Raw genomic sequence first — 20263 nt, 5'->3', positions numbered from 1 at the left:
GAACATCGTCACAATCCCGTGAAAAGAATAAAAAAAAAATTATAAACCAAAAGAGTCAAATGCAATACTGTTTGGGTTGAATATATACTTTAGCCACTGTCAAATATGCACACTTAATGGCGAAGTCAGGAAATTAAGTGAGGAGTGCAGGATGATATAATTTAAAAATTAACAATTAAACAAATAATATTCTAACTTTTTAAAATCAATTACATTAGACAAAAATATAATAATATAAATAAAATTATACATTTTTTTATTTAAACAAAATATGTTGAAATTTTTTTGTCAAAAATACGCCGATAATTTGGAATAGGCATCATTGTTGGACGACGGTGACAGACTCCTTAGATATGACACATTGACGAGATGGAAGTGGTACGAGTAGACTCTATTCATCCCATATCTCCTTTCATTTGGTGAAATACTCAAAAAAACTAAGCAAACCTTGTGTGCAAGAAGATAAAGCCTGATGCAGAGGGTAGATTTGCGTACCATCAACCTTGCGAAAACATTATTGCAAGTTGACTGAGACAAGATGAGCAATCTCAAAAAAAAAAAAAAAATCCCATTGGCTATCTGCTTATCCACTGAGTTTAGGAGCCAAGAGATCACCACAGCATTATATCGACCCCATTGGTCACGTAGCTTGGGATCTTGTCGTTTCCTAGTGCAAGACCCATCTGGAAATCCTAACTTATTCTTTCCATGAATTGCAAGATGAATGATGCGACTCCAAACAATGTAGTGCTTGAACCCGTCAAAACTTCCGAGACTAGGGTTGAAATTCGCGTATCGGATGGATGAAGATAGAGGGAATGATTGAAATCGATAAAAAGGGAAGATGACGACGTACCTTTTTCATCACTTGTCATTGAGGTGGCTAATCGGAATTGTTGTCTAGATGGAAGACGATGGTGATGAGCTTTGGGTGAGTGGATGTGATTGACATAGAAGAGCTAGGGCAAAGGAACACAAGGTTCTAGAATCTAGAAAGTAGTTAAAGACATGGCGTTAAATCAAGGAAAAAAAAAAAAAGACGCACAAGCAGAATCTTTGGTCTTCGACTGTTCTTGATGAACATAGAGCTGTGTCATGATTAATCTTTGAACGAACGAAGCCACACAAGACATTGATAGGACTTCAATAAAAAGATGGATTCAATTGGCATCATGGGCCGAAGGAAAGTGAACCAATGCTCTGGCACCATGTGAACATCGTCACAATCCCATGGAAAAGTCAAAAAATATTGAAACCAAAGAGTCCAATACAATAATGTTTGGGCTGGATATATATAGCCCTCAGCCACTTGCATGCAAGTATTCACACTCATAACAGAATACTCGCACGCAATAAGATACGTGTCTAACATTCATAGCCCAGTGTGCACTTGCTTCAGTTTTAAAATATTTGTTCATCATGCCTATTCTACCATGCCACGTGAGTCATTGAATTGACAGTCTTCAGTCTGAATGACTAGAAATAATAATTATTTTATTTTTTTTATATTACCTCATTGATCGATTTTCTTGGCCGACATTGATGCCTCCCACTTTCACTTTGGTGGAGTCACACTCTCGAATCGATGACAACCTCTGACTTTGATCTCTACTGTACTCTCCCCAACGTTACTGTTACTCATCACCTCGCAAAATTGTCTACGTGGCGCCTTCTCATTCCCCCACGTTTTCAATGTCGTCATGTCCAAAGCATACCAACCAAAAACATTATTAAAATTATTTTCCCTCAAATATACATTATATATGCGCTTCGTGTGAATAAAAGCAGGATCTGAATATTCAACCTCCCTTACCTTATTCCACAGGTCTTGAGAAAACTGAGGTGCAGTGATGTTGACAAAGTCAACCCGCATGGTCGCCGTGTAGTTATCTCCATTACATTTCTTTTCCAATACGTCCCCATATCTGACGTACGTGGATCGGGTCTCCTCTCTGCTCACGCTCTCGACCCGATCCATGAAATACACCACCGGCCTCCGGCACGGGTCGCTCACGGATCGGATGTTGAACACGAATGGCTGATCACTCCAACTGTTCCATGTCTGAAACGTCCCCAACGCCGTTTCCAGTTCTTTGGCCGTCAACAATGAAGGATACAACTGTACACTGTAGCCCCACGACACCGATATGGACCAGTTCCGTCGCAGGTCATAACAGATGCTCTGTTGCAGGATCCGACCCGAATCCATTTTATACGCCTTCACTAGCTTCTTGTATGACTCAACCCGGGTCGAGCTCGGAAACAGTTGGTCCACTGCTTCGATGTGGTGCAGTGACACCAGCGGCGCCACCGGGTGCGCCGCGAGCAAGCCGTATGAACTTCCTCTTATATCAACCTGGAACAAAATTACATGTAATGTATTAGTGTTCAAATTCAAGTAGTGTTTCATGAAATGAAGGAAGAGGAGGATGACCTGATGAAAACCACGCTCTTTCGTCGTTTGAACCCCAATCTCACTGACGCAGGCTTGGATCTTCTGATCACCTCCGTACAACTGAGCGTACCGGTTGACGCAGCCGTCTAGAATCTGCACAAGCTCCTCCGCCAGGGGATAGCTGATGGCGTATCCGCCGGCGCCGAACGCGGTCTTGTAAGAGAATGTAACATCTTGCTCCACACTCTCCGAATCGACTCCTATATAGTACAAATCGTTGTGGTCATACTTGGCCAATACCGTCACTAAATTCTCGGGGAAAAACAAAGTGTCGTCATCACCCATGACAAACCACCTCACGTTTTTCAAGCCAAGTTCGAAGCTCTCCTTAATGATGCGCGTGAGACGAATCGCGGAGCGGTCACCGTACCAGCAGGTGTAGTTGAAGGACGATGTATCGGCGGAGACTTTGTAGGGCGGCGAAGTCTCCGGCCATGTCTCATTTTCTGGAGGCTTCTGGTCCATCCACACGAAGCCTCTGGTAACATTAGGCTGCCAATAAAGCTCGACGTAGGGCCGTCGCTTGGGCCAGGTCTTGCCGGAGCCACCAAGGCCGAATAGAATATGAGAGATATTGGTGGGTTCTCCATCGCCCACGACAGAAGCGGTGGTCGTGGTATAGTGCCGAACGGCATGGCTGAAGTTGAATTCTGCAGTAGGATTGTAAAGATTAGCTTTGTGGACGAGGAAGAAGACGATGACGAAGGTGGAAAGGGACAGACAGATTTTGAGGCAAAGAGATGGAGGAAGTTTCCATGATTTGAGACGTTGCAGAACTGTGGAAGAAGACATGGGAAATGGGAATGAAGACAATGCAGTCGCTGGGATGAGAAAGTGTTTGGATTGGAGGATGAAAACTAGAGTTTGACATTAATGTGTGTGGAGTCGAATGACTCTGATGACAAAGTATTGGATATGCAGCACTGAAGCATATTCATTGATCTTCGCTAAAACAGGAGCATCTGAAGACTTGAGATAGTTCTCATCACATATTTGCGGCTTGGGTGAATTGTGGATCCCATTGGCAAGCGTAGAGAAAGGGGAAGAAGAGTCTGATGAGTTGGCATAGGAGCGTACAATAAACGGTCAAAGAGGTCTTAGTGCAGTATGTGGACCAATTCATCCCTGGTATCATTGAAGTACTGAGCTTTATATAATATATTCACGTGGGGTAGTGTCATTTTCCATTAATAATAATAATGTATGAGATGAAGCAGAGCAATGGGATTAGGACGACTTTGTGATTATTTGTAAGAGACGCAGTTGAGGCCTTTTATCAATGATATCCACCAAACAAACTCGTGGCGGATTCATCGACCAGACTCCGTGTGTGTTTAACTGTTTATCTTAATATACTTTGTTTTGTTTTAATTATCTGACTTGAAGTACTATAGTGTTTAAAGAAAATGGTCCCTCCATATCAGATCACTGACAGGAATTACTCTTGGATAACGGAAATTAAAACTGCATGTAATTAAATAACTTATCAAATAATTACTGATAATACGCGCGAGTAAAAAAGAAAGAACGGAATTAGTCGATAAAACAATGTTTAATTAATGTCGAATACAAATTTACCGGCGAGTTGGGGTGGGGATAAGGGACATGTATGTGAACTTTGGATTCATATTACTTCCTGTCATTCTTTTTACAAGGCCTTGTTAAACTGTCTTCCTAAGATCAACAGAATTAATTAAAGTTACTTAAATGTTAAACATGTTTATTGTTTTTCAAAATTACCCGTAATTAAACTGAAGCCAGTGAAAGTTTTTTTATGCCACTGATGTTCACTAAATTTTGTAAGAGGTCTTGTATTAAGGATGAGGGCTAAAAGGCAGGGTCTCATAAATGCGACAGGAGAGTATGGGTTGATTGGGGAAAAATAAATATAAAATGATCAGTCAGGATATTAAAGTCACTTCAGGCCATCTTGTACACTACTCAGATTTTTAATATGAGTCACTTTTAACAATACATAGTTTTTAACCAAAAAAAGTGGGTTAAATCATTAAATTTGTCTATTTCAATATTTCCCAAAGTGATTTATGGTTGGGACCCAAAAATCCTTCAAAATATATAACTAATATTGATAACCAAAGGAAGTAAAATAAAAAAACAAGGGGTCAATAGTATGATTATGAATCTAATTTATTTCGATTGAATTTGGGCCTAACAATAAAAGTTAAGAATGAAGGTAGTAAGTGGATTACATAAAATTGTCCAAGACCAAGGGCCGTTAAGAGGTCCAAGAGACTTTTAATTAGAAGTGTACCCAAAATAATTATTTTGCAAAGAAATCATATTTTCCAATTATAAATCTGCACCAATTATAAAAATATTTCGCTTTCTCTCTGTTTTTTTTTTCCTGCATCAGATGAATCTAAATCCTTAATCCCTAATACATATATAAATTATACATTGATCCCTTATATGGGAGAATGACAAGTAAGGGCCCCACAAAAATATTAATATCCAATTAATATTTTTTAACACTAACATTTTCAAAATCAGTACCTTTTCTCCTTTGTTTCAGTACTAAAATTCTTGATTTGGCATTAATTTTTTTACAAGGTCCTTATCATTCTCCCTTAGATCATCCTTATGACTTATTTTTTTTCTTACCAGCATCTTTAGGACCTTATGACTTGAGTCAGTTTAAAAATAAATTATTTTCTTAAATCCTGGACAACTGTAAACGAAAGAAGTTATGGTAAGTGGTCAGGCATTGGCGCATCCATTTAAAGATGAATTAGCAACATACACAAATTACACATATAATTGCAAATAGACACCGGAACTTTTTCTTTAAATAAAATTTCTTTTTTAGGGCAGAGATAACGAAAAAAATGACAACTAAAAGCATACTTCATTCCATACTAAGTTTAATTTTGTTATAGAATATCAAATAGAATAATTTTTTAAATTTACTAAAAACCTTAAATTTATATTACATTCTTATTTAAAATAATAAATAATATTAAAACATTTAATATCTTATTAATTGATTTATAATAAGGGATGGTCATTGTTTAAAATGTCCCTTGTAATTATAAACAAGAAGACAGATTAAAAAGGAATGGAAATAATGCTGTCAAATTTAATTATGAAGGTGCGCCCCGCATGGAGAGCACATGACATGAATGAACAATTGTACTGTGTTTGGTGAGATTACAATTAATAAAGGAGGACATGTTATCTTTTGTTGTTGAACCATTCCACTCCTAAATGCCGCGTGTCCACCTTCTTGTTTAGGCCAACCCCTCCTATCAACTTTTTAACCCTACAACATTTTTTTAAAATAAAATATTTTCCCCTTTCAGATTGTTTATTATGCCTTTCCTGCTTCCGAAGTGCCATTGTGCCAAACTGCCCATAGCATCAAATAATATAATGAATACGTAATTTTTTTTTAATATGTCAGTTTCTCACACTTATTTAGTATCACTATTATTTGCAATATGAAAGTCCTTATTCATCGCTATAAAATTAATGGTTAATAAAATTTAAAGGATCGGTCCATGCCGGGGATCAAATCATTTGATTAAATTAAAAAAGGAAAAAAAATACTTTGTACAAATAACAAGTATTTTTTTTCTCTCCATTCTAGGCAAGTCTGGAAGAATTTGAAATAATGCAAAACGGCACCCCGTTTGACACGGTCATCATCTCTGAAGTTTCATCGACTATCGTATCGTGGCTTGCCGCGTAGATTCTGAAACTCATCATATCACGCCTGACCTACGGAGGGGTCACGCTCTCAAATGGATGACACCCTCTGATCTTCACTCGGACCCCACCCACTTCATCATCGCCGCTGATAACATCGCAGCATTGTCTACGTGGCGCCTGCTCATTCAATCACATCCTCAATTTTGTTACATCGACAACAAATCCAAAAAATGCCGTGCTCTCGAACAGCATTTTTAAATTTTGAACTACCATAAATAATTCCACAAAATTAAATAATGGATAACTAACGTTCCCAACAAATTTACAACATTTCATCATTTAAATTTTAAATTTACAACATCCCACAAAATTAAAATTTACTTAATTTCCCAAACAAAAATGATTAGTTTTTCAAATTTCGCATTGATTCCGCACAACTACTTTTGTTTTAGATACTGGCGAAAAGAAAAACCACCAATTTTATATGAGTTCAAATCAAAATCGCGGCCCAGCATATTCAGAAGCGCATATTGCGGATGAAATATTGGAAATCAAAATTCTCAAAAGAACAAAAAATCCAACGGCTGAAAATCAACAAACAGATGAACATGATGGGACTATTCTCTCACCTTTTTCCACAAGTCTGGCAAGAGGTGCGCTGCAGTGACGTTGACCAACTGAACGCCTTGAGCGGCCAAGTAGTCAACCCGGTCGCATCTTTTCTCATCATCTTCCACGTGTCTTACGTACGTGGATCGGGTATGTCCCTCGCCCACCACATTGTCGACCCGATTCAGGAAATACACCAACGGCCGCTCACAAGGCTCGTTGCTCATGGGTCGGGTGTTCATCAGGAACGGTTCCTCGTTCCAGCTCCTCCATGTCAGGAACGTTCTGAAAGCCGTTTCCAGCTCCTTCGCCGTCGGCATCCAAGGATATAGCTGTAAGCTGTAACCCCACGCCACCGATACGGACCAATTCCGACGTAGGTCGTAGCAGAAACTGTGTTGCAGTGTTCGACCCGGATCCATTTTGTAGGCCTCAACCAGTTTTGCCACCGCTTCGACCCGGTCTATGTTCGGAAATATCGGCTCCACGTAGTCTAGGTGGTGCAACGACACCAGCGGCGCCACCGGGTGCGCCGCCAGTAACCCATACGGGCTCCCCCGAATATCGACCTGGAATACCATGAAAATTTAAACTTGAAATGACATTCGTAGATAATCAGAATGCCTCCATTATTAAATGACAATATGAACAGAAGTTGGGGTTGAGATGCAGAGATGAAATGTCTTAGTTACAGGTGAACAGGCAATTTTGAATAGAGATGTTAAACGGCAACGTTTCAGAGCTAAATAAGGCAAAGAGAGAAAGTGAGAAACAGGGGAAGAGCAGGGAGCGACCTGATGAAAACCAGGCTCTTTGGTAATTTGAACTCCTATTTCACTGATGCAACCCTGAATTTTCTGATCGGAACCGTAAAATTGAGAGTACCGATCAATACAACTGTCGAGAATCTTTACAAGTTCTGCTGCTAGTGGGTAGCTGATGGCAAACCCGCCGCCGCCGTAGGCCATGGCGTAAGAGTGGATCATATTCTGTTCTACACTCTCAGAATTCCCGCCGATATAATACATTTGATTGTGATCGTACTTCTGCAATACCGTCACTAGATTCTCCGTGAAGAACACCGTATCATCATCTCCCAACACGAACCACCTTACATTGTTCAACCCCAATTCGAAGCTCTCCTTCACAATGCGAGCAATCCGAATCGCCGACCGTGAACCGTACCAGCAAGTGTACTTGAAAGACGACGTATCCTCTGATACCTTATACGGCGGCGTTGTCTCCGGCTCGGGCCATGTCTCGTTTTCCAGAGGATTCCGTTCCAGCCAAACAAACCCCTGGCGACATTCGGCTGCCACCATAGCTTGGAGTACTGACGGCGAGTGCGCCAGGTCTGGACGGAGCCACCGATTCCAAACAGAATATGAGATATATTGGTGGGGTCGTCGCCGGCGATGGCAAGGACATCACGTTGAAGGAAGTAACGCGTGAGGGTTTTATGGCCGTAGTGAGGGGGGTGGTAGGAGGAAGAGAGGTAAAAGAAGAAGAAGACGATGCCAAAAGAGCAAACGCCGAGACCGGCTTTGAGGAGGAGAGAGAGTATATCGCTGAGTTTGATGGTGGTGGGGAAGAAGACGAGGGATTTCCATACTTTCAGAGGATTTTGAGCTGTGGAAGAAGACATTTTTTTGAATAGGAAGGGAAAGTGGAGACGAGGTTCAAAAAGAATGATGACAATAAACAAAATGTTCATCTCATATATATATATATATATGGACTGGCACACATAAACACCAAATAGTGGAACAAGTGAAAGTTGTGGGAGAACGTACGTTTTGCTTCACAAGTCAGAAACTCATAATACACGGGTGCCTGCAGTACAACTCATTTAATGGAGTTTTAATTTAAATTTGAAAATCAATTACCAGATATTACTTTGAGCCAGAAAATCCCATAGATATTAAAAAATGATTAAGACATGAAATAAGAAAGGGAAAAAATGAGAGCTTAATTTACTCGTTTAAATGAAAAAGATAGTTAGTATTTTCCAAATTTTTAATGTCATTTTTAATCTTTTAAGAAATTAAACAAACTCATCTTTTGGGAACATTTGGAGTAGGACTTGTTTTGGTAAATTTAGAAAAAAAAAATTGAAAAGCAATTCTGCGTAAGCTTTTGAATCTAACTGATCATCTAAACTTTTGTGAAAAAATATCTATCACATTATGCTTCAATTTTTTGTGTCCTGACATTAAACAAACTCGTGTGCAAACATCCTTGCGTGTGTATTTGTTTAACCAGAGGATTTATCAATTGTTCATATTTTAGCAGTACAATGTCTTTTGCCCAGCCCTCTTTAATTTCATTCGTGGTATTAAATTGATTTCTTGTTTGGGTACATCATAAAATTTTTACTCTAGGAAGGAGGCTATTTACCTTTTTCTTTGGCAATTAGACAAAAAGAGATAATAATATAATTAGAATATGCTTCCCAACTAAAAAAAGATAACCAACCTAATCAGGTCATAATAAATTATTTATTTTATTTTATTTTACCTATAATCAAATATAGAACATTTTAAAATTATCTTTTTTTTTTTGCTGGAAGATTTGAAATTTATCACTGAAACAGATGAAATATAATTGGAGAAATTTTTCAAACGAATAATTTAAAAAATTGACATAGGTACCAAAATTGTACATATTAGAAATTTTCGGTTATGCTGAATCGAACGCGCGACTTATTAATTCATGCCGACTTACTTTGGCCAGCAAACTATGAGTTCGAAATGTGAGGGAAGTAGTTTAAAAATTCTAAAAATTTCAGAATATAGATAAAACCATAACGACATTGAGCAAAAACTTTTTTATCGTGAATTTGTTCAAAAAAAAAATTTTAGGCACATAGGAATCTGGGAACAGGTGACTTGTTTTTTTCGAATTTTATTTTTTTGGAAATTTTTTTTTCCTTGGGGAAAATGTTAATATGTACAGCCAACTCCACAGGGCACATACATATTTGGAAAACTTTTAACTATACATATTTCCATCTAGACAGCTTAATACAACTTGCAATCCACATATTTTGTATTTACTCCCTTCATTTAAAAATATAAAATATTTTTAATTAAATTTTACCCTTATAAAATAATTATCTACTTTCAAATTAATTTATCTTTTTTATTTACTCATATTATATACCTTACAATAAATATAAAATCATTATCAATAGAAGTACTTTGAAAAAAAAAGTAATAATTATACCTTAAAAGATTAAAAATATTTTATATTTTTGAATATCTAACTTATCAAAAAATATCTAATGAAGGGATTAATTATTAATTATTAAATTATATATATACAGACGTCTACAATTAAAAACATAAAACTGAAAATATGAGGTCATCTCCCATTCACAATTTTCATTTTCCAACACCAAGATAAAGAGGCAGAAATTCAATATCACATTAAGTTCTTTTTTCACATCTCAAATAACGATTTATTTTACAAAACTTCCCAATCAATATTGTGATTGACACTATCATGTAGGATTAATTATCCATTGAATTTCCATAATTAATTTGACTTTCAAAAATATTAAATTGTCAAAACTCTAGCTATCGATGAATTGGAGCAGTTAATTAGTAACGTAGATTGTAGGCTCTCAGTTTTGCTTTGGTTTTGCCTTTAATTTCCGTTTTCATCCAAAAAAAAAACCCTTTTTTTTTTTTGTTCAACCAGCGAAAATGCTCAATATATTAAGCAGAGGCGAACAAAGATACAGGGTTCAAATGAGAAAAGGAATGACAGAACAGGAAATAAACAAAGCACAAAACAAGCATTAAAAGTACAAAAATAAAAAAAAGATTGTAGGCTCTTAAACATTTTATATTAGTGTCTGTTTGTATCTTGAAAATAATTACATCTAATAAATGGTACATGTTATAATAAAAAATAAATATGAAATGTTAGATTTACCCTTCAAAAGCAATTTTATTGAAGCTCTTATTTTCACATTAAGGGCAATTTTGTCATTCATAATTTTTCATTCTATATTTTTCTGTTTTTATTATATTCTTTATTGCGTATGTGCATCCTCCCATTAAAACTAATCTTATTTTTATTATTTTTTTTGCTTGTCATGAGTATTTCCTATTGAAAATAATATCGTTCAAAGTAAAATCAAGTATTAAATATAATTAAGACATCTCTCCTAATAAAAATTAAAATATAAGTTTGTCAGAGAAATTAATCCCTTTCACTAGATTATGAGAATGGTTAGTTGTTATATTATATTGTGTATCATATATAATCATATCTACTCTTACCCCAACCTACCAATTGCCAAACAAGGTGAATAGCAATAGCATTCCATCTTATTAACATCCTTATTTCTACTTCTGTTCGCATTCCCACTCTCATTCCCTTGTAGTCTATTTTCTACATACCAAACATAAACGCCACGAGGGATGCATATTGTCAATGAAGAAGGCATTGACCCAAAAAATCTATGCAAGCCACGTGTGATAGGGTTGGGTATTAGACTATTAGGTCGAGGGAGGAGGAGGGAGGCCGTACAGTTAAAGACGGATTGTGGATCAAATTAAAGTGCTCATTTATTACGTTCTTCCGGGGATAACTGTTCATTGTCTTAGATCTCAAGCCATTCCTGAACAATAAATATTCTCATTTACTCTCACACACACGCACACTTTTTTAGTGAGGAAAATGTGCCAAAACATCTTGTTCTGATCTGACATACAAACCATGGTGACAAACTTTGTTCTTAAAGCGAGTCATGGATGAATGGTGTGCTTAATTTTCATTATTAAAATAAAAAGGTAAAAGTATATTTTGATCCTTTAATTTTACACCAATTTTCATGTCAATCCTTTATGTCCTTTCAATCTTCAAATCCTTATATTGTTAGTTTCGTTAATAGAAAAAAAAATGTCATCATTGAACTTGAATGTTGTCATGATAAGGTGAATTTTTTAAAGTAGCAGTCGTTGCCAGACAAAAAAAAAAAATCATTGTTTGACATTAATGTTTTAATGGTATTAGAGTTAAACAACTAAAAAAATATTTTATAAAATTAAAATATTAAATTAAAATTTGATATAAAATTAAAAGACTAAAGTTGCATATATGTTTCAATAAAAAAATTAAATGTTTGATTTGATGAGCTCTTTTTGAAATAAAATGAAAAACTTGCAAAGACACCAAATTCTTCAGATCACTTCTTAAATATAAATTGGATGGGTTTTCGTATGAAGTATAAGAGGTAAAAGCGAATCTGCACCCATATATTATTTGCAAAAAAACAAGAAGTAATATCATTAATAAGGTAAAAATACTGTATATTTTATAGCAATAATATACGGGTATTGATATTGATAAATTATAATTGTCGTTCCTGTTACTTTAAAAGAATTATTCTTTGCATAAAATAGTCTTGTTCAGATGTAAGAAACATAAAATTAGATACTTTACCAAAAAAAAAAAAAATACCATGCATGTCGTTAAACAACATTGAGAATTTTACTGCTTCATATACAATGAACGATGTTGTTAGGATAACTTGCTAGATTAGGTGACAGATGATCCTCCCATCTTCCAAGTTACAATCCACAAACGATCTCAGTCGCACATTTCCAATTGAAATTTGATTATAAATACCAGGAAATTAATACGTTTGGCAAAAAAAAAAAAAATCATAATGGTTATAGTTTTGCTTTGAGAAACGTATTTCTAAACATATCTTAAGGTAGGAATGAAGCTATGATCTTGCAAATAAAATGATGAGATCTTCTTATATTGAAATATCATAGATTGATCGGACCCTTCAAAAGAAAATATCCTAATTTTTTTCAATAAAACATCCCAAAATTCACTAGTATTCAACTGTTTTTTACACTGAACATATATTAGCGGAGGTTTAGCTTTACAAAAAGGGTTATTTGCTCTTCGGTAAATGGATTAAAATCCTCTAAAATTGGCTATCTGATATTCCATTATGAATTACCAATGTATTGAAACCACTCAATTATCACTCCAATTAATATCATGTAATAAACAATTAAGGATGTAAATATGTACTCTCCACATTTACAAATATAAGATATTTTAATCGAATTTCACCTCCCAATGAAGTAATTGACTACTTTCAAACTAGCATTATCTTTTTATATTTACTTCTATCAAACATCCTACAATAAATATAAAGTCATTCATCAATAAAGGCATTTATAAAAAAAAGCAATGATTATACATCAAAAAATTAAAAATGCTTTACATTTTAATGGAAGGAATAAAAAGTATATAAACCCTTGAATCAATCAATGAAATGAAAGTATTAAACATAGTTATCTTATGGTTTTTTCAAGATTCATGAGATAGAAATTTTGATTGTTAGTCTCAGTGAAATACATCCTATTATAAACAAAGTTGACACAACTCCTAAAATTGAACGTAAAGTGCTTGTAATATGTGCTTAAAGTTGATGGTTAATAACACTTCCCTTGTTTCTTTTTGTTTATCATTTAACATTTCAGAATTTAAGTTTGGAAATATAATTAATATGTCAATTTTCTAAACTTTCATAATAAGTAATAACCATTATTTATTATCAACGCTGCTTTGGAATATCAGTATATTTGGAAAATAGTAATTAATATTTTTTAAAATTTTAAAATAAACATATAAATAAATTTTTTTCCAAAAGTTATTGTTAAAAAACCGGTATATCCACATAGGAAGTATAATTTTAAAGCTTCACGTATATTGAGAAATATTAGTTATAATCTTAAAATTTAAAAAATTGTAACTTTCTATTCTTACCCTTCTTAGTAATTAATAATTGTAATAAATTGTTCATGAATTAAAATGGTAATAAATATACAAGGGATAAAATTTAAAAAAAAAAATCAATTACTCTAACTTTATCTTATATTCAAGACTAAAAAAATTTTTCACTTTGTTTTATATAAAAAAATAAGAGGGAGTATAACCCTTTTAAGATACCCATCAACACCCGTTAGTCACCTAGTCCATTAGTTTCATACTTATTTTTTACTTGCCCAATTTAACTAACAACGGAATGGTTAAAGCCAAGTCAAAGAGAGAAGAGATGGGCAAGGGAATAAGTTTCATTTAAACCAGACAAGGGCATCTTTATGAAGGCGACAATTTTTTTTCTTTCCATTCTCCTTTTTCCTATTAAACCAAACAGGCTGTCAGATTCCTTGAAGTAATCATGGCACATTATAATATAATATTAATGGCACTTGATTTTTGAGGCCAATTATATTAGTAGACTGGGCAACATGAAAAGAAATATATCAAAGTCAGGCAGTTTCTTGAACTTGTTCATATTGTGTAGGGTGGGGAAAACACTCCCAACCCAGCCCAAAAAGGCGCTTGCATTACTGCATACTTTTATCTAATCACAATTACTTAAACCACTCTTAGGCATCAAAAGTTAGATAATAGATACCCATTAAGCAGTACATTAAATTTCTTTGAATAATTCACATCCAACTGTCATGAGGTTTCCATTCTCTTCTAAATTCTTAAACGTTATTTGTGTTCATTCACTTTGGCTGCCTCCAGATGGCAAAGAAGCTGAGTATGGAATTTTACAAACATATTTAACAACATCTTTTTCAGTTTTATTAACAAAATTTGGAGAGTTAGGTGTGTGGTGGCTCAACTCAGAAGTATGACAAGTACTTATACGTATCTATAAATAATGTATGTTTTAAATCCATACGTTTAATGAGTGTATCAATTATAGCTATTAATTTGAATCAACATTTAAAAATTTTCAAAATATATTTTCCTTCAAAAATCAAAACAACTTTCATAATCAACACTTCTCACTCATACAATCTCAAAAAATTTCAGATTGAAAACTTTCTGAATATCATATATTAAAATTTCTATCATATTATGTGAGATACTTATTGTGTGAATAGATTTATGCCATTCATTTTTTCCAAATCTTATTATCTACCAACAAGATTTTCATTTCAGTAACGAGAGATTTAAACCCATAAACTGGTAAGTTATAAAATAAATCATGACCTTTTTCTTTGCCAAAGGACCCGTCTTTATTGGCAGATCTTTCAGATGTGTTATTTAATAATATCTTAAGTGCGAACTTTTTTTTAAGTGGGTCGCATAATTTGGTACTCTAATTTTTTCGAGTTCTTTCTTCTCCTTATATTAATTAATTAATTAATGTAAATCCAAAGGTGTAGCGTTCAGAGAAATGCCCATGTAATAATATTTATACAGGTAAGACTTACATAGTTACTTTTATATATTAATGTACACTTATTCAATCAAATCAAAAAAAAAGTAGATTTCAACGTATTAATAATATTGATAAAAATAATTTATTATGAAATAAATAATATATAAAAATTCAAAATATCTTCATTTAATTAAAAATGAAAACCTTAAATATATAAAATATAAATATATCCCTATTCACAAAAACTAGCTTGCCAAGTTTTTATTCTCTGTCCACAAAAGCAGCAATTGAGATTAAGCCCAAAGCAGAAGATTTTGGGCTTTTATTTTTGGCCTTATGATTGTTTCATTGGAGCTCTAATCTAGCAATGTATTAACACAACACTACTCACAGGCGCCACCTAAAATATATGGCATCTTTTATACAATGGTTATTTATATAAAGCAGGGGGGATATTATTTTAGGGGCTACATAACAGTTAAAGGTTATTTACAATATATATAATCGTTATATAATCACCAGGTCTATATAGCGGTCAAAATGAAAACTCGCTATACAATCCTATATCTTTCTAAAATTTTTCTTTTCAAGAGACTATTTAATAGTTATTTTTAAATGGTAAAAAACCATTAAATATTTTTAAAACTATATATGAATTAACCATTATATAGTCTGAGACTATTTAGCAGTTATTTGTGTAAATAACAATTAAATAGTCTCATTTAAAAACTTTTTGAATGTCTCTAGCTTTCATAAGTAGTTTATTTTGGAAAATTGAAAAACACCCTTCTCTCCCACAAAACCTCTCCCGTTCTCCATGGAACCACTCCCAATCATCTCAAATCCCTTTTTTTGGCCATTGAATGTTTGGAAAACATTGTTACCATCATTTGTTGGTTGTCGCTGTGGTCATTTTTGCTTGTTTAGTCACAGCTCTTGCCTTCATTGTGGTTCTCTTCTCTTAGATTGATATTTCTCTCCCTTCTCTCGTCCACTCTTATTTGTTGGATGGTTTGATTATCGTCTTTCACCATTTGCATATTGAGTGTCTCCATTTTGATTATTTTGTGACTCTATGCTTGTGCATTGTGTATGTCTTCCATTGTGCTTTATTTATGCCTCTGTTTATGTTTCTTTATTTCTTTGTTGAATCTTTATAAAAAATGTTACACACATACACACATGAATCTGATTATACTTTGTTGAATACTCTTGTTTTATTTGTTAAATTTACTTGCTTTTTTGAATTTAATTCCTCTATTTGTTGCTGCCTTTGATTTTATTATCTGAAAAATGTGTTGTAGTGTATTGCTCTGTTTTGTGTTGTAGAAAATAGGCCATTGTTATACCTGATAAAATTTATTTTTATATCATTATACTATCAAATTTTTATTAAAATTATTGGTTTTGCATGAGTTTAAATTTTTTTTTCAAATATTATAAAGAAAAGGCAGAAGACCTAGGGTCTGATGATTTTTCAATTAACTCTAGCCTTATAAACTTGCAATAGATTTTACTTGACAAATTTTTCTTTGTAATTACATTAGTGTATAGGCATTGTTTGAGAATTTTAAAATATTTTTAATAAATTTTAAAAGTTATTATAGGATTGAATATTTTTGGATTCAATTGTATACGAATTTTAGTTGAAATTGGAATATTCTATTACTAGTGCATTTATGGGATGTCTATAATTTGTTTCACAGGAACTACTTGAATACAAGTCCCTATTAAAAAAAATTGAATTATATAGCGACTATTTCAATCCTAATATAGACACAACTGTTTAACGATTATTTTAAAAAAATCATGAAATAGTTTTTGGACAACCAGGTGTGAAAATTGATTAAAATTGGGCAAAACTATTTAATATTTTTTGTAAATAACCATGAAATATTGTGAAACTATTTACCAGTTATTTAGGAAAAATTCCACTATAGTTTGGTCAATGGTTCATTGAAACAAAAATTGCCAAATCTATTTAATAGTTCTTTTTGTAAATAATCACTATACATACCTTAGTAGTTAAAAATTGCTTTATAGTTGCCCTTGGACTGTACAGGGCCTGAGTATATATAGCAATTAAAAATTGGCAAAAATAATCACTATGTAAAGCCCTCTTTTAGTAGTGAGGCGAGTAAAACTAGAACAGAGGGTTGCTCATCTTTTGATTCTTTTAAATAAAATTCAGGTAATTTATTTAAATTTTAAATTGTTTTATTTTAATAATAATCTTGCTTTGATACAAAGGTTTCTAGTGATAAAAAAATTAATCAAATTAGGAACGAGATCCTAACATTGATATAAAAACTCTGTTAATAGGCTATTTGTAAATATAGCTTTATAATCGCTTTTTGAATCTGAATATATGTTCAGGCCCTAGAGTCATTGGGACTCAATCTGTCCCGGATGCTTCAAATTTCAGACAATAATGGCGTTATTATTTGATGAAGAAGATGAGAGCCGGTTGAAGCTTTTAATGATTCTCTACCAACCTCCTAGGACCTTCAGGCTTCAAACCATTCGTTTGTTCATATAGAGCTTGGCCCTAGTGATGATCATAATTAAGTTTGGAAAAAGAAAAGATGCACTTAATATTACTGAAAATTGAAAAAGCGTATTAATTCATTCATATATAATATTTCTAATTTATTTGATTTACAATTTTTCTATTGAACATAATTATTATAATATTTGGGAGCATTCCCCATGTTATTAAAAATAAGAACAATTTTAAGGGAAAATTTTCACAAATAATTGCCCCTCATTTGTAGGCACTAAACTCTTCATTTTCCTGTGTTGATTAACAAAGGAAAAAAAAATGAAAGATGCTAGAAAGAATGAGAGCAAAAGAGAGAACAAAAATGTATGTCACGGTCAGACAGCAATTACTTTTGATCGAGTTTTCTAATCCATGTGCATCAGTCGACTTATTATTCCTCATATTTGATAAGAGAGAATATGTACCTTTCGTTGTATTATATATGGTCCATCAGCTTTCAAGTATAATAATCACTTTCAGGTCTACACGGCGATTAAGCTAACGGATATGTAGTTTAAATCGTAACAAAGTGCAAATTTTTTTTTTTTGTAGAATACATTTATTTATGAAAAAATATAACTTTTAATTTCTGCACTTTGCTTATATTTTGTTATAAATTTTTACATTTTTTTTATATTTTGAGTCCTTATATTTTTATTTTTTAGTGTTTTAAGTCCCTCAAAGGTCTTTATATCTTGTTTATTCTGGGACTTAGAATATCAAAAAATAAAATTATAAGGACTCAGAATATAAAAAAAAGTGCAGGAACCTATAACAAAAAATAAGCAAAGTGTAAGGATTAAAAGTTTTGTTTTGTCTTTATTTATTACTCCCTCCACTAGATCATATAGAGACAGAGAGAAAAAAACGTAATAAATAGACTCTCTCTATCCCAATTTATAATACAATCTTAGCTAAGATTATGCACACTGCTCATTAATATACACATTCATAATCTTATTTTTTTGAAAATAAAAATATAAAATTTTAAAAATACTCCTCATTTAATAATCCCAAAGAGAGAGAATATAATGAAAAAAGGCTAATATTAAACAAGTTTATATATTAAATAAAATTTTATTTTTATCAAATTGTTTTATATTTTAGGATATATCAACCACCTCCAAAATCATTTTATATAGTGGGACTGTCCATCTTGTTCTACTCACCAGCCACTTTCAACGTTTTCACTTTAACAAAGAAAAATCTTAAAATTCATTGATGTTGTGTTTTGAAATTTAAAAAATTTTTAATTTTTTCTCTATTAAATATATAATATGTATTCTTTTTTCCAACTCTTAATGTTGATAAAAGGAGAAATTATAGTAAAAATTTAATTACATAATTTATAAATAGGATAAAAAATTATTTTTTTCTCTACCTTATGAATGGAATGGACGGAATACTCTATCAAAAGAGAAAAAAAAAGAATGATCGGAATATATATTTTCCATATTGAAAATTTATTATTATTATACTTTTAGCGGCATTAAATTAGAAGCGAATTTCATAAAGTATGTCATATTTTTATATCTTTATTATATATATTAATCTGTATGCAATTAATAATCTTGAATGTCAAATTATAATGGAATGGAGGAAAGATTATATTAATTTTACGAAAACTTCGGTTATATCATGATTTCCCTAGTAGTCAATGTACAAAATGTTTTTGTGACATTTTTTTTTTAATTGGATAGAGCATAAGTCATAGATACTTCCTCTGGTCCCATATTTTCATTTATAAATCACATTTTAGAATGTCTATTTGATCTCATTTATAAATCATAGTGTGACTTTTTAAATAATATTTAAAAAATTTTTAAAATTAATCTTCATGAAAGAAAAAAAGTAACGTAATATTACTTTTTAGATTTATTATATAGCGATACATTTGAAATTTACACACTTTTTTCTTTTACCTTTTTACATTAATATTAATGAGATTGATAGAATAACTGATAAAGAAGACAAGAAAAGTAACTACTTTCATACAAAACATCAAGACAATTATCAGAAATTAGCTAGCTAGCATCTTTTACTTCACAGCTCTAAGTATTTTTTTAGTAATTTTAAATCTTACAGTGTCATTTTAATTAATTACTGTTAAAAGTTAATAAAATGACTTATATTATGATCTAATAAGGAATCCTTTTGAAATATGATTTATAATAGAGAGCAGAGAGAATATATTTACAAGTTAACTAACTTCTATATATTCATAAGTACATCTAGTTTATTTGTTAATAATAGCTAGTAACTTAATAGCTTCCCTTATGCTTTTGCTCAAAATAACACAGACACAGACACAGACACACAGACACACAGACACAGACACACCACACACACACACACACACACACACACACACACAGAGAGAGAGGAAGCAACACACCACATACCCAATGTGCAAGAAAGTAAGGATTTTTCCACTCACTGATTCCTTAAGAAATTAAATATCATATATATATATATATATATAACTCCATCCGCAGTAATTCATGGTTCACACATGTATATAGTAGACATTATATGGTAGAAAGAGATGCACAAAAACCACCCCTATCTGCAATATAACCAGAAAAATACAAGCAATAGAAATTCATAAATATGATATCAGTTCATACATATAAAATAACCATTGAACTGAAATCTTCAAATATAGATCATATATGGATGACATTAAAAGAATCGTCTCAGAGTGGGAGTGGTCTGCTTTACGGGCTCACGACCTAAACGAAGCTCAAGGTCTAACTCCATCTTCTTCTCT

The 20263-nt window shown here is 32.7% G+C and overlaps 1 protein-coding gene and 1 pseudogene across 1 annotated transcript; both read right to left on the bottom strand.

Annotated features, from left to right (window-relative positions):
- Window positions 1-1176: 1176 nt before the first annotated feature.
- On the bottom strand, window positions 1177-3643 carry LOC129289589 (uncharacterized). Its single transcript, XM_054926384.1, has 3 exons — window positions 2435-3643; window positions 1814-2356; window positions 1177-1669 (listed from the first exon to the last, which is right to left on the bottom strand). Exons 1-3 carry the CDS (start codon window positions 3245-3247, stop codon window positions 1556-1558), a joined length of 1470 nt encoding a protein of 489 aa, XP_054782359.1. The 5' UTR covers window positions 3248-3643; the 3' UTR covers window positions 1177-1555.
- Window positions 3644-5902: 2259 nt separating this feature from the next.
- Window positions 5903-8414, bottom strand: LOC129288942 (uncharacterized; annotated as a pseudogene).
- Window positions 8415-20263: the final 11849 nt, after the last annotated feature.

The sequence above is a fragment of the Prosopis cineraria genome, unplaced genomic scaffold (assembly GCF_029017545.1).
Source record: "Prosopis cineraria cultivar Desert tree isolate PC_DT_omini unplaced genomic scaffold, ASM2901754v1 PC12, whole genome shotgun sequence".
NCBI lineage: Eukaryota > Viridiplantae > Streptophyta > Magnoliopsida > Fabales > Fabaceae > Prosopis > Prosopis cineraria.
This window is presented reverse-complemented; position numbering and strand designations above follow the sequence as displayed.